This window comes from Camponotus floridanus, unplaced genomic scaffold (assembly GCF_003227725.1).
Source record: "Camponotus floridanus strain SB8 unplaced genomic scaffold, Cflo_v7.5 scaffold225, whole genome shotgun sequence".
Taxonomy (NCBI): domain Eukaryota; kingdom Metazoa; phylum Arthropoda; class Insecta; order Hymenoptera; family Formicidae; genus Camponotus; species Camponotus floridanus.
In genome coordinates this window covers 59,560-72,445 of record NW_020229354.1, presented here as the reverse complement: position 1 = coordinate 72,445, position 12,886 = coordinate 59,560, and the positions used below count along the sequence as shown (strand labels likewise).

Here is a 12,886-nt window from a genome sequence, read left to right as displayed (position 1 = left end):
TTGCGCGGTTCGCGAATATTCTATTAATATTATCAATGAAATAATAAGTTATAGTCTTTCGGACTATAACAATACTTTTCTCAACAGGCTCCGCTAAAGATGTAGAGAAATGTTGAGGTAGATGAGACGTGATGCTCTAGTTAGAATGAGACAAAAGATATTAAAAGATATATAATGAAGCGGAGTCTGCAACATTAGAATATTATTTCTTTCGTTTGTCTTCTGTGTTTCATTGGTCACTTATAATGGCTGAAGAAGACATTTTTATCATCGGTAATGAAGATGTTATTATCATCAACAAGATTGAAGATGTTATCATTGAAGATGACAATATAATGGAAATTGATAATCTAGACGAATCAGACGAGGATGGGTCTGATATAGAATTAGAATCATTGGAAGATAGTGATTATGAGAGTGATAGTAGTGATGAACTAATGTAAACTAAACATTGAAATTTAAACTTGACTGAAATAATAACATTGGAACATATGAAGATGTGTTGCATATCCTACTATTATGTGGAAAATGAGTCTAAATATTGTACCGAGAGCTTTCTTAGATTATCGTATCTATTCTTAGAAGTTAGTTCTGTTCGGAAACATAGAATCACATATTATAAACATTTATCTAATATGTCTTTCAAAGAATATAAAAAATCTTTACATCAAATGATATCATGCAAAAAATCTCATTTGTACAAATTAAAATAAATGGGTCATGAATAACATTGTAAGTAGCTTTCAATTTATAATACATCAAAAGTACCCTAAAATAAATTATTAAAAACTAATGAAATGTGTCTTTTTTTCTGTTCCAGGAGCGGTTTCCCCTCAACCCGGCGCATCGCCCTCTTAGCCTTCCAGGAGCGGCCTCCCTCTTAGCCCAGCGCATCCCCCTCTTTATATATATATATATATTTTTTTTTTACATTAAATTTTATATTTTATACTTTATTATTATTATTAACTTTTTTATATTTTTCAATTAAATTTTGTATTTTTATATTATTATTCTTATTATTTTATTATTTTATTAGACACACACACTCACACACACATACATCTATCGCTCGTTGATCAAATGGGCGTAAAGACACGTTCGACCTCCTCCCACATACATCTTTCTCTGGAGGGCCTGACCGGCCCTATATTAGGGTCCATCCGCCACTGCTATTTGGTACAGTGGGGATTTTAGTATGTACTAGAGAGATATTGGGAGATGTGGTCACTCTATGGCGTTATGCTCATCGATGCCGTTTCATACGGAAGGCCAATCGGAAGCCAGCATGCACGCGAATACCTTCATCGGCATTTATTTGGTCAGCGAGCGACCTTTCAGAGATTCTCCATGGCAATTGGCATTGCAGCCATCGAGTGAGATACCAACATCGCTTTGGAGTCGCATGTCACTGTGTTAAAAAGCAGAATTAGGTGTGAGGTCTGGATAGCTCAGTGGTCTAGAGCAGTTACCAAGAAAGCGAAAGACTCGGGTTCGATTCCCGATCCAGCTACTTGCGCCTTACATATTTTTGTAGTCTGCGAATATTGTCTGCGAATATTGTTTTCGAGCAATTATTATTCGTTAGGCTGAAAAATGTGTGAATACTCTCTCCACAGGATATGCGTCAATTCCGTTGCCACGGATGGATTCTGTTAATTAAATGGGCGTAAAGATACGTTTGACCTCCTCCCACATACATCCCTATCTTTCTCTGGACACACACACACACACACACACACAACAAATGTATTATTACACACTTTAATAAATTTTATACATTTTAATTGTAAAAAATTGCAGTTATTAACACGCCTTTCCCTTGCGCTCCCATCCTTTGCCATCTCTCTCTCTCTCTCTCTCTCTCTCTCTCTCTCTCTCTCTCTCTCTCTCTCTCTCTCTCTCTCTCTATCTATCTATCTCTCTCTCCCCCCCTCTCTCCCTCCCTCCCTCCCTCTCTCTCTCTCTCCCTCCCTCTCTCTCTCTCTCTCTCTCTCTCTCTCGCACTAGTTGTAAGTCTCGCAATATCTTCGTGTTCTCTCTCACGCGTTAATAAGTCTCACTATCCTCGGCACGCGTCATTGTTCTTTCGCGCTATCTCTTTTTCTCGCGCTTATCAGTCATCTCTCTCGCATGCTCTATGACACAAAAAATGTACTCAGTTAAATAAATTTTATAATTATGATTGAAAAAATGTATTTATTTATACACCTTTCCCTTGCGCTATCTCTTTCGCGCTAGTTATAAGAATTTATCGTTGTCTTTATCACACTTGTCGTCTTCGCAATACCGTTCTCTCTTTCGCATGCGTCGTTCTCGTAATATTGTTCTCTCTCGCGCGCTAATTATAAGTCTCGCAATATTGTCATTGTCTCTCTCTTGTTTGCGATATTATCGCTCTCTCTCGCACGCGTTGTTCTCGCAATATCGTTCTCTCTTTCGTACGCGTTATTATTATTCTCTCTCTTTTATATGCTCGTCACTCACTCATTCACTTACCTTTGCGACATCCTTCTCCCACCTATGCATCATCTTACAATGCGTCGTCCTTGTCCCACGTTGATGCCATCCTTGTTGCACGTTGATGATATCCTTGTCGCCACTGTTCTCTTCACTACTTAGCGCTATCCTTTTTCCACACGTAGCGCTATCCTTTTCACACCTTTGCACCGTCTTCTTTCCGTGGATACCCCTTCTTCTTGCGGACCCCTCGTCCACCGGTCGGATCCGCCTTTCTCACGTGTGACGTCATTCACCGCGCGCCGCAATTCCTCCTTCCCCGCGCGTGACGTCACTCCTCCTGTGCCGTAGTTCCCCTCGCGCCTCCCTGAGAGGACCTGAGTTAGAATTCTTCTAGTATACCTACTCTTCTAGTTATCAAAAAATATATTTCAGCAATAATTATATAGAGAGCTTCTAACTTATAATCTCGTGATGAGTACAGTTCTGATTAAATTTAGAAGGAATCAATTGATGCTATCACTATAGATTTTAGAAATGCAATGTCCCTGATCAAACTCACGAATTATATTCTAGTTCTTATTTGTACGTTACAACAGGACATTTAATCTATCCCATAAAAACCCAAATCGTTCTGAAAATCGAAGAAGAATTAATCAGACGGAGTTTGGAAAAAGATAATCAATTATGATCACAATGTATATCGATTTCAACATGTTATCATTATATCGTTCAGATGCTTTGGAAATATTGACTAAAAAGTTAAAGAAATATTCACATCAATTCAAGAAATCCACTGGATAGAAAATGGCATATTTACAAAGAAAGATTTCGATATTTACAACATTTGTTATAATTAATAATTCGTTTTATAAAGTGAAGGTCTATCTATGGAACATCGAATTGAATAATATTTTAATATAGTATAGTATTCTACCTACAGAATACGTGAATAAAGAAGACAATGCTCAGTCGTTTCCGAAAAAAAAAATCGATTGAAAGAATATAACATATACTGGTATTTTGTATACTGTATGTATATTATATACTTTAAATCGATCAGTGAGAAGATGTACGGTGTAGCTCGGACGATGTAGTCCGAGACTATCATGCTGCGAGTTCACAATTCGATTCTTTACTACTTAGTATTTTTTTTCTTTTTCATTTTTAATTCAACGTACACTGTTAATATAAAATATAATTTAATAAATGTTACCGACTTTGCGAATCCTTCCTTCTGTGAATACTACTTAATTCGCCTGTCATGGTTGTAGCGTAAAGAGAATGTTGGTCGTAATTCGGTCGCTAGTACACATTATCAGGATTAACGAGACATTGAGAATCTTTCTTTCGAAAGATTGTGACAGCGCGCGCAATAAGAAAGATTATGCGGTTAGATTCTCGCAACTAATCAATGAACATAGACCGCCAAATATCTATGAGTAAAGACACTTAGGAAATAGTGCCGATCATCTCAACAAATAATTCTCGTAATAATTCACATATCTATGATATTTCGAAATTTGTCAAGAATAATTAACCATTTGATTCCTAAAATATAAATGATATTAAGAAATAAATCCTATATACTATAAATTGGGAAACTATTAATTAACCAATAAACACTTAAAAAGATTAAATCTTAAGATACCGATAACAAATTAATAAATTAGTCTAATCAATATTACTAAGAAATTGATTAGTCAATAATCGGGAAATTAATCCAAATTAAGAAAAAGGTTATGAATATCTTGATGTCGCTAGTCAACAAATAAAGGGATCAAAAAAATGTATTCGACTAAACTAGCCAGAAATTTGTTTATTAGTACGACGTTTCGACCATATGGTTGTGGTCCTTATCAAGTATATACTGGAAAGATTATAAATGATTACTAAATTAGTTAACGGTTTGAATATATATAGTACGCTCAATGAATTAAAATATAACAATTTTAGTATACCGACGTAATAAAAATCAGGAGACCGGCATGGATGATAATCTTGTAAATTGCACAAGTCACATTAAACAAAAACGTTATTTTAACTAAATTTGAATTCGAGAGAAATTAATGCGTCTGTGAGAGACTTCGTCAAGAGACTAAACAATAACGATATGAAAACTGAACTACGTGACCTTTATTACTTTGTCGTAAATATTGTTTAAACTATCCGTGTCTTTCTGTAGGTTGATTAAATTATTAAATTTCTTGATGAAAAACATCTCAGCAATTTCTCTCTTTCATACTTTTCATTATGCAAGATATTGGGTTTCAACTAGTCGAAATCGTGTCCGGATTCCAATCTATGCTTGCTAATGACCGAGTGATTAGATTCGTGTAGCTTTATATTACAATGTTCTTTCAATCACGTACATAAATGTCTTTTTGTTTGCCCGATGTATGATAAATTGCAATCTTTGCAGTTTAATTTGTATACAACACTTGTCTTATCATTGTTATGTAAGGAATCTTTACCGCGTCTAATTAAATTATTTAATTTTTTTGTTATTTTGTAGACGACGTTAAAGCCACTATCCCGCAAAAGACGGTACAAGTCATGACTCGAATTCTCTACATATGGTATTGTAATAAATTGAGTCTTACCTGAACGAGTGAGATTCACGTCAACCGTATCATTAAGGTCACGATTATTTAAAAAATTAATTCTTTTTTGAATGTGTCTATGTATAATATGTTCGGGGAAACAATTATTGATTAAGGTGTCATGTACTAGCTTGATGTTTTCTTGTCGGAAGCAGTCATTAGGTAATAAAATAGCATGGTCAACCAAATTATAAATAGTGTTAATTTTGTATTTTAACAGGTGGTTAGAATAATAATTAATATACCTCCCAGACCATGTAGGTTTCCTAAACCAGTTGGTGATAAGCCTATTCCCCGATCGAATGATTTTTACATTTAAAAAACTAATCGATGAATCAACTTTCATCTCGTAAGTGAATCTCAATCGCTCATTATAATTATTAAAATTCATTAAAATTTTTTCCATTCCCTTACGTGGCACTATTGCAAAAACATCGTCCACAAATATATAGTAAGTGGGAACAGTAAAATTCAATGAGTCTAAGCATTGTGTCTCAAGATCATCCATCACCATATCAGCCAGGATAGGTGACAGCGGAGAACTCATAGGAGTGCCAAAAAAACTAAATAATTTAATTAGACGCGGTAAAGATTCCTTACATAACAATGATAAGACAAGTATTGTATACAAATTAAACTGCAAAGATTGCAATTTATCATACATCGGGCAAACAAAAAGACATTTACGTACGCGATTGAAAGAACATTGTAATAATATAAAGCTACACGAATCTAATCACTCGGTCATTAGCAAGCATAGATTGGAATCCGGACACGATTTCGACTGGTTGAAACCCAATATCTTGCATAATGAAAAATATGTACGAAAGAGAGAAATTGCTGAGATGTTTTTCATCAAGAAATTTAATAATTTAATCAACCTACAGAAAGACACGGATAGTTTAAACAATATTTACGACAAAGTAATAAAGGTCACGTAGTTCAGTTTTCATATCGTTATTGTTTAGTCTCTTGACGAAATCTCTCACAGACGCATTAATTTCTCTCGAATTCAAATTTAGTTAAAATAACGTTTTTGTTTAATGTGACTTGTGCAATTTACAAGATTATCATCCATGCCGGTCTCCTGATTTTTATTACATCGATATACTAAAATTGTTATATTTTAATTCGTTGAGCGTACTATATATATTCAAACCGTTAACTAATTTAGTAATCATTTATAATCTTTCCAGTATATACTTGATAAGGACCACAATCATATGGTCGAAACGTCGTACTAATAAACAAATTTCTGGCTAGTTTAGTCGAGTACATTTTTTTTATCCAAATTAAGAAATCTAAGAAAATAATTACATCAACTGAAAGGATGCGTACATGACGGAAATTGTCAGAATCGGATATAAAAAGAGGAAACTCACAGTAAGAATCATCAGTAATCCGAGTTCAGTAATCTGAGAATAGTCATCGGTGATCAGCTGTGATCAGTCTCCAGTCAGTTGGCATCTTTTAAAATTAATATTCTGTAAAAGTTCGGTCCACAGTTCTCGTAAATTCAGTGACCTATCCACGGGGACTTCGCTGCGATTTACCGACTACCCTATTCATCTATGAACCGAATGATCAACTTTTCAAAGATCAAACCTTGACATCAGCAATAGTAAATCATGATCTCGATATTTGAATATTTATTTATCGCTATTATATCTTGCTCTCCATGGAATCCCGTTCTACTTGCACTTATTCCGAAAAGTGTTGGGCCAACGAAATAGGTATTGTCGGAACCGTCGAACGCGCAACCTATTGGCTCGGACTGCGGCTGATTCGCCATTCATACTAGACATAAGTCAACTTAACATCAATCTATCCATAACAAAAATCTTCTTGAATAATATTCAAGAAAACTCGCGAGACGCTCCTTACTTCCCGAAACCTTTGAACCTAATTTCTCCGGCATATGCCTAGAACCCGATTCTCCATCCGACTTTCAGTTGCTTTCACTCTTTGATTCTCCTCTCAACGAACCACTCCCAGATTCACCTCTCCCCTCTTTCCATACTCTTCTTCCTCCTATTATTTATTTCGCAATCGATCTCAGCAATCGACGCATCACGGGATTTCTTAACATGTTTCTCCGAGTACACTAAACCAATCTCTCGAGTTTGCTTTATCTTAGGACTTAGTTCCATACACCTTCCCATATTGCGCAACTTTCTTAACACCGCTCCTCCTAATATGATTATCCCCTCTTTTATCCAATTTATCAATTATCTCTTAGCTTTACCCATAGAATTCCTAGGTAAAGTATCCTCTAAAATCTAGTTAAACCTCCCTTGTCTTATTGTATACACACACACACACACACACACACACACACACACACACACACACACACATACACACACACTCCGCGACGGGACCGGATTGGTCCCTGGGAGAAGCCCAACTCCGGCGCGGCGCGTCCCCAGGTGGCGGATAGGGGAAGTTCCTCACTGGGTCAGCTTGCTGATCCAGCGGACAGGAGTGAAATAAAATAACTCCCGTGGACCAAAAGAGGTGTGTAGGGTAGGCCTCCTATAACAGCCAAAAGCGAGATGGAGAGTGATGGTAAAACAGAACTACCCCATGCGGGCAACCTTTAGAAGGGAAATCCCGCCGTCGGTTCCGATCGGGTGAAAGCCTCGGTGGCTGGCGCTGGTTCCACGGATTGTGGGGGGAGCTAAACGTCACTTAAACGGGTAGACCACTTGGCCCCAAATGCGACAAATGAAGACGGGAGGAAGCAGCAAAGACAGGAGGAGGTGCTAACAAATTCCATGGGACAGCGAATTGCCCAGAATTGGGGCAAGGTCTTGGCGCACGCTGGCAGTGGACAGAAGCCGGTGACGCCTAAACCAGGCAAACTGTGTCCAAAAGGTGCGTAGGACCGGCGCAGGCGATTTGCTGTTTGTCCTAAATAAGGAGAGCTCAAACAAGACACCTGAGTTGCGCACAGCCACCGAAAAGGTACTTGGCGAGAATGCGACGGTCAGGAGCAAAACTCCGGAAGTTGACCTAGAAATCAAGGATTTGGATGAAATAACCACCAAGGAGGAGATCCTCGAGGCCCTGCAGAGAGACTTGGGCACGGACTGTGGTGTCACACTGGAGTCTGTGAGGTCTCTGCGGAATGGATATGGAGGTACCAAGACGGCGGCCGTTAGACTTGCGGCACCCACAGCCAAAAAGCTACTTGAGCGGACACATATCCGTGTGCCATGGACTGATTGCTCCGTCCGGGAAGTAATAAGGCCCCTAAAGTTCTACACGTGCTGGCATTTTGGACACCTGTATAAAAACTGTAAAAGCAGGGTGGACAGGTCCAAGAGCTGCATCAAGTGTGGGGTAGAGGGTCACAAAGTTGCCAACTGCAAGACCGATGCACGCTGTGCTTTATGCGCGGAAGGAGATAAACAGCAGTCTGTAACCCACACTGCAGGTAGTAGCCGGTGCCCAGTGTATACACGGGCTCTACAGGCGATTATTAGCAAACGACGATGAGAGTACTGCAGCTCAACCTCAACCATTGCGAGGTCGCGCAGGACCTGCTTATACAGACTGTGCGGGAGCTGAGACCAGATCTGGCGTTACTCTCTGAACCCTTTAGACACCGCGACACGCAGCCCTAGGAGACTGATGCAAGTGCTAAGGCCGTCATTTGGTCTTGCGGAAAGCTACCCTTTCAGGGTATTGCGAACCGGGCTGAGAGCGGCTTTGTGAGAGTTAAGGTCAAGGGGATTCACTTTTACAGCTGTTACGCCCCACCCAGTCTGACCACCGGGGAGTTTGAGAACTTACTCGACAGGCTGGTTGAGGATGCCAAAGGGCTTTCCCCGGTGGCAATCGCTGGGGACTTCAACGCCTGGGCGGTTGATTGGGGCAGCAACAAAACAACGGAAAAAGGACAAGTCACTTCTGGAGGCCATGTCAGCCCTGGATGTGGTCTTGCTGAACACGGGTGATAGACCTACCTTCGTGAGGGGGCAAGCGAGATCGTTTATCGATTTCACTTTTGTGAGTAACAGCCTGGCTGGAGCGGGTTGCCGTTGGGAGGTGACCGACACTTACACCGGAAGTGATCATCAGGTGATCTTGTGGGAGATCCGAGGTGATCGCGGACATGATCCGCCACCGCCAAGAACTAACGCTATCGGATGGAAAACTGGAATGTTTGGTGCAGACTTGTTCAGGGAGGCTCTTGACGCCGGCCCGCCTCAGGGAAAAACAGCCACTGAGAAAGTTGAGGAAGTCATGCGTCGGGTAACGGACGCTTGCGACGCAACAATGTTGAGAAAACCGAACATAGATCGGCGGCCACTGGTGCACTGGTGGAGTGACCAGATCGCCGGCCTCCGCAGGGAGTGCAACCGGACTCGGCGTGTAGCTCAACGAGCACGAAGCAAGCCCACATTTCCTATATTGGAGGAAAAGCACAAGGAGGCACGCAGGAAGTTGAACAGTGTCATCAAGCAGAGTAAGACCCAGAGCTGGAGAGAGCTCCTCAGGGAGGTTGACGCTGATCCATGGGGCAGGCCGTACAAGGCTGTCATGACTCGGCTGAAGAGCCAGCCAATGCCAGCGCCGAGCTGTCCAGTGCTCATGGAGAAGATTGTTTCGACCCTGTTCCCGGAGCAGCCAGAGCAGGATTATCACCTGGAGGAAGACGTCGACGAGGAGATCCCTCCCATCATGGAAGAGGAGCTGCTTGCGGCATGCGCCAGAGTGGGTAACAACAAAGCCCCTGATCTTGATGGGATTCCCAATATCGCGCTCAAGACAGCGACCAAAGCGGCGCCGGGGATGTTCCTGGACATGTACAATACGTGCCTGAAAGAGGGATTATTCCCGGAAAGGTGGAAGTGGCAGAGACTGGTGCTCTCTAAGGGGAAGAAGCCTCCTGATGAACCGTCATCCTATCGTCCTCTCTGCATGCTGGACACTGTCGGAAAAATTTTCGAGCGAATCCTTCATGATAGGATTGAGGCAATCGTAGAGAGACTCCTCTCGGACCGCCAGTACGGCTACAGGAAGAACCGTTCCACACTGGATGCGCTGAACTTGGTGGTAAATACCGCCAAGGAGGCCATCTCTGGCAAAAGGTGGAAAAGAGGTATAAAGAAGCATTGCCTGATAGTCACGCATGATATTAAGAACGCGTTCAACTCGGCGAGATGAGATTGTATTATGGACGCTCTCAAATGGTTCAACATGGTATCTGCGAAGAATTGTTGCGGGCTACCTGCATAACCGCAACCTACTGTATGACACAGAGGATGATCCACGGTGGTACAGGGTCACAGAAGGAGTCCCACAGGGCTCCGTCCTTGGACCGCTCTTGTGGATTATTATGTACGATGCCCTGCTGAGGTTGCTCATTCCACTTGGAGTGCTGCCTATAGCCTTCGCGGATAACTTGGCACTCGTTATCATCGCCAAATTCCTGGAGGAGCTGGTCGCGCTTTTCGGGGCGATCTTCCCTAGAATCAGGGGGTGAATGACTTCAGTGGGATTGTCGCTCGCCGAGCAAAAGACGGAGGCACTGCTTGTTACCAGCAGGAAAGCCACCGAGACGGTTACGATCAGAGTTGGTGATCATGAGATCACGTCCCAACCGTTTATTCGGTACTTGGGTGTGATCATTGACGCCAGGCTCAACTTCAAAGAGCAGGTCGAACAGATTAGTAGTAAAGCCTCGGTGGTGACTGCGACACTGTCTCGGCTCATGCCGAACGTCGGTGGCCCCAGACAGGAGAGGAGAAAGCTGCTTTCCTCGGTTACTACCTCAGTGCTCACCTATGGCATACCCATATGGGCTAAAGCACTGCTGATACGGGGGTAAATGGTTACCGAAGGAAAATGGCAGCGGTCTGCCGCGTCAGCGCCTTGAGGGTAGCCTGTGCTTTTCCCACGGTGTCTGAGGACGCTATTAACATCATCGCGGGAATGCTACCAATTGAGGTGCTGGCCGAGGAGCGGAAGACCCTTTACCAGCTGAAGCAATCGTTGCCGGACCCCAACGAGGCGAAATTGGAAGCGAAGGAGAACAGCATTCGCTGCTGGCAGAGGATGTGGGATGTCTCCACCAAGGGACGCTGGACGCACCGGCTAATCCCGCAGGTGAACACTTGGGTGAACCGTTCTCACGGGGAACTCAATTACTATCTCACGCAGGTGCTGTCGGGTTACGGGCTGTTTCCGGGCGTATCTCTACAGGTTTAACTATGAGGAGGCCCCGGATTGCCCAGTTTGCGAAGGAGTTGATAAGGATGCTGAACACGCATTCTTTTACTGCCCGCGTTTTAGCGCGTCACGAAATGTCGTGGAACGTGAGCTTGGAACGCGTATGACACCGGAGAATTTTGTTGAACAGATGGTGACGTCAGAGGAAGCTTGGCGAGAGGTCAGCGCCTTTGCCGCCATTGTCATGAAGGAGCTGCGCCGTGTGGAGCGCGCGAGGAAGAAGATCCTTACAACGGAAGAAACAGAAGAGATAGGAGATGACATGAACCCCTAGCCTACTCAGAACACCCAGAGTAGAAAGGAGAATGTAAGGTCATTTCGATAATACCGAAGGAAGAGCTGTGGCTACGGCCTTTCGCGCGAAGTAGTACCTAATGGTGGTACCGGGCGAGAATCACAAAGGCCAAAGATGTAGGTTTAGGGTTTTAGTCGGTATGGTGACTTGCCACGAGTCCGACACCTCGTGCGTAACAGCATTTCCCCCTCCTAAAAAAAAACACACACACTCACACACTCTCTCTCACACTCACACACACTCACACACACACACACACACACACACACTCACACACACACACACACACACACACACACACACACACTTACATACTTAATATTGTTACAGAATTATGTTCTACCGATTTATGTTTATAATTTTCATATCTCTTTCTTTCATAATATATAATAAATTTATTTAAACTTATTAACTCTTCCGCGTTCAATTCAATCGATCCTTCTCACCACCCCTACTCCTGAATCGCACTACGTCCCGTTCCGAATAATAAGGATTAAGTTCCTTTACCGAAAAGGGGACCGTCGAGTGGATATACGGGACGAGGGTAAGATCGGTCCGAGAATATCTTATATCTTGTATACTGGTGACTTTAGATCGATCAGCAAGAAGGCCTGACATAGCAGTATAATCTCGAGCGGTATTTTATATTAACTTACGTTCAGGCCCGAGGAAGGATGGACCGAAGGAAAGACATGACATTTGTATCCTGAGAACAGGTGCCGTGTAAGGGCAGATGTCTTGAGTTGAGCGAGCTTGCGAGAGGGACGAAAATTCGTTCCTCGATTCGAACCTTCTCGTCGTTGTCCTATCTTAAGGCACCTGTTCTCAGGATACAAATGTCACGTCCTTCCTTCGGCCCTTCCTTCCTCGGGTCTGAACATAATATAAATTAATATAAAATACCGTTCGAGATTATACTGCTACGTCAGGCCTTCTTGCTAATCGATCTAAAGTCACCAATATACAAGATACAAGATATTCTTTCAATCGATTTTTTTTCCAATACAACTGAACATTGACCTCTATCATTTACTAAAGTATTCTTTAGGTAGAGTACTATACTCTATTAAGATATTGTTTAATTCAGTGTTCCGAAGTTACGGAGACCTCTTCTTGTTAGATAAAAGAATCTCTAGTTTTGGACTTCTTGTGGATGAAAAGATCTGTTGTCTGCGTGTTAAATATAAAGATTCTTTAATTAAAGAATCTATACTTATTAATGCTCACTCATTGATCTACATTTATTAATGAGTATTTAATAATGCTCGTTGCCCTCTGGAGACAAAGA

The 12,886-nt window shown here is 41.9% G+C and overlaps 1 protein-coding gene across 1 annotated transcript; it reads left to right on the top strand.

The window, feature by feature from the left end:
- The first annotated feature begins 245 nt into the window (after window positions 1–245).
- On the top strand, window positions 246–10,557 carry LOC112637952. Its single transcript, XM_025408716.1, has 8 exons — window positions 246–439; window positions 5,563–5,681; window positions 7,767–7,940; window positions 8,020–8,408; window positions 8,503–8,649; window positions 8,750–9,021; window positions 9,089–10,173; window positions 10,334–10,557. Exons 1-8 carry the CDS (start codon window positions 246–248, stop codon window positions 10,555–10,557), a joined length of 2,604 nt encoding a protein of 867 aa, XP_025264501.1.
- The last annotated feature ends 2,329 nt before the right edge of the window (window positions 10,558–12,886 follow it).

Bases quoted from the DNA above. Each gene is read 5' to 3' on its own strand.
- LOC112637952 (XM_025408716.1), top strand. From the start codon at position 246: ATGGCTGAAGAAGACATTTTTATCATCGGTAATGAAGATGTTATTATC. The intron at 7,941-8,019 runs GTGCGTAGGACC...AGTTGCGCACAG, and splicing joins AGGCAAACTGTGTCCAAAAG to CCACCGAAAAGGTACTTGGC. The intron at 10,174-10,333 runs GTATAAAGAAGC...TGTATGACACAG, and splicing joins TGGCAAAAGGTGGAAAAGAG to AGGATGATCCACGGTGGTAC.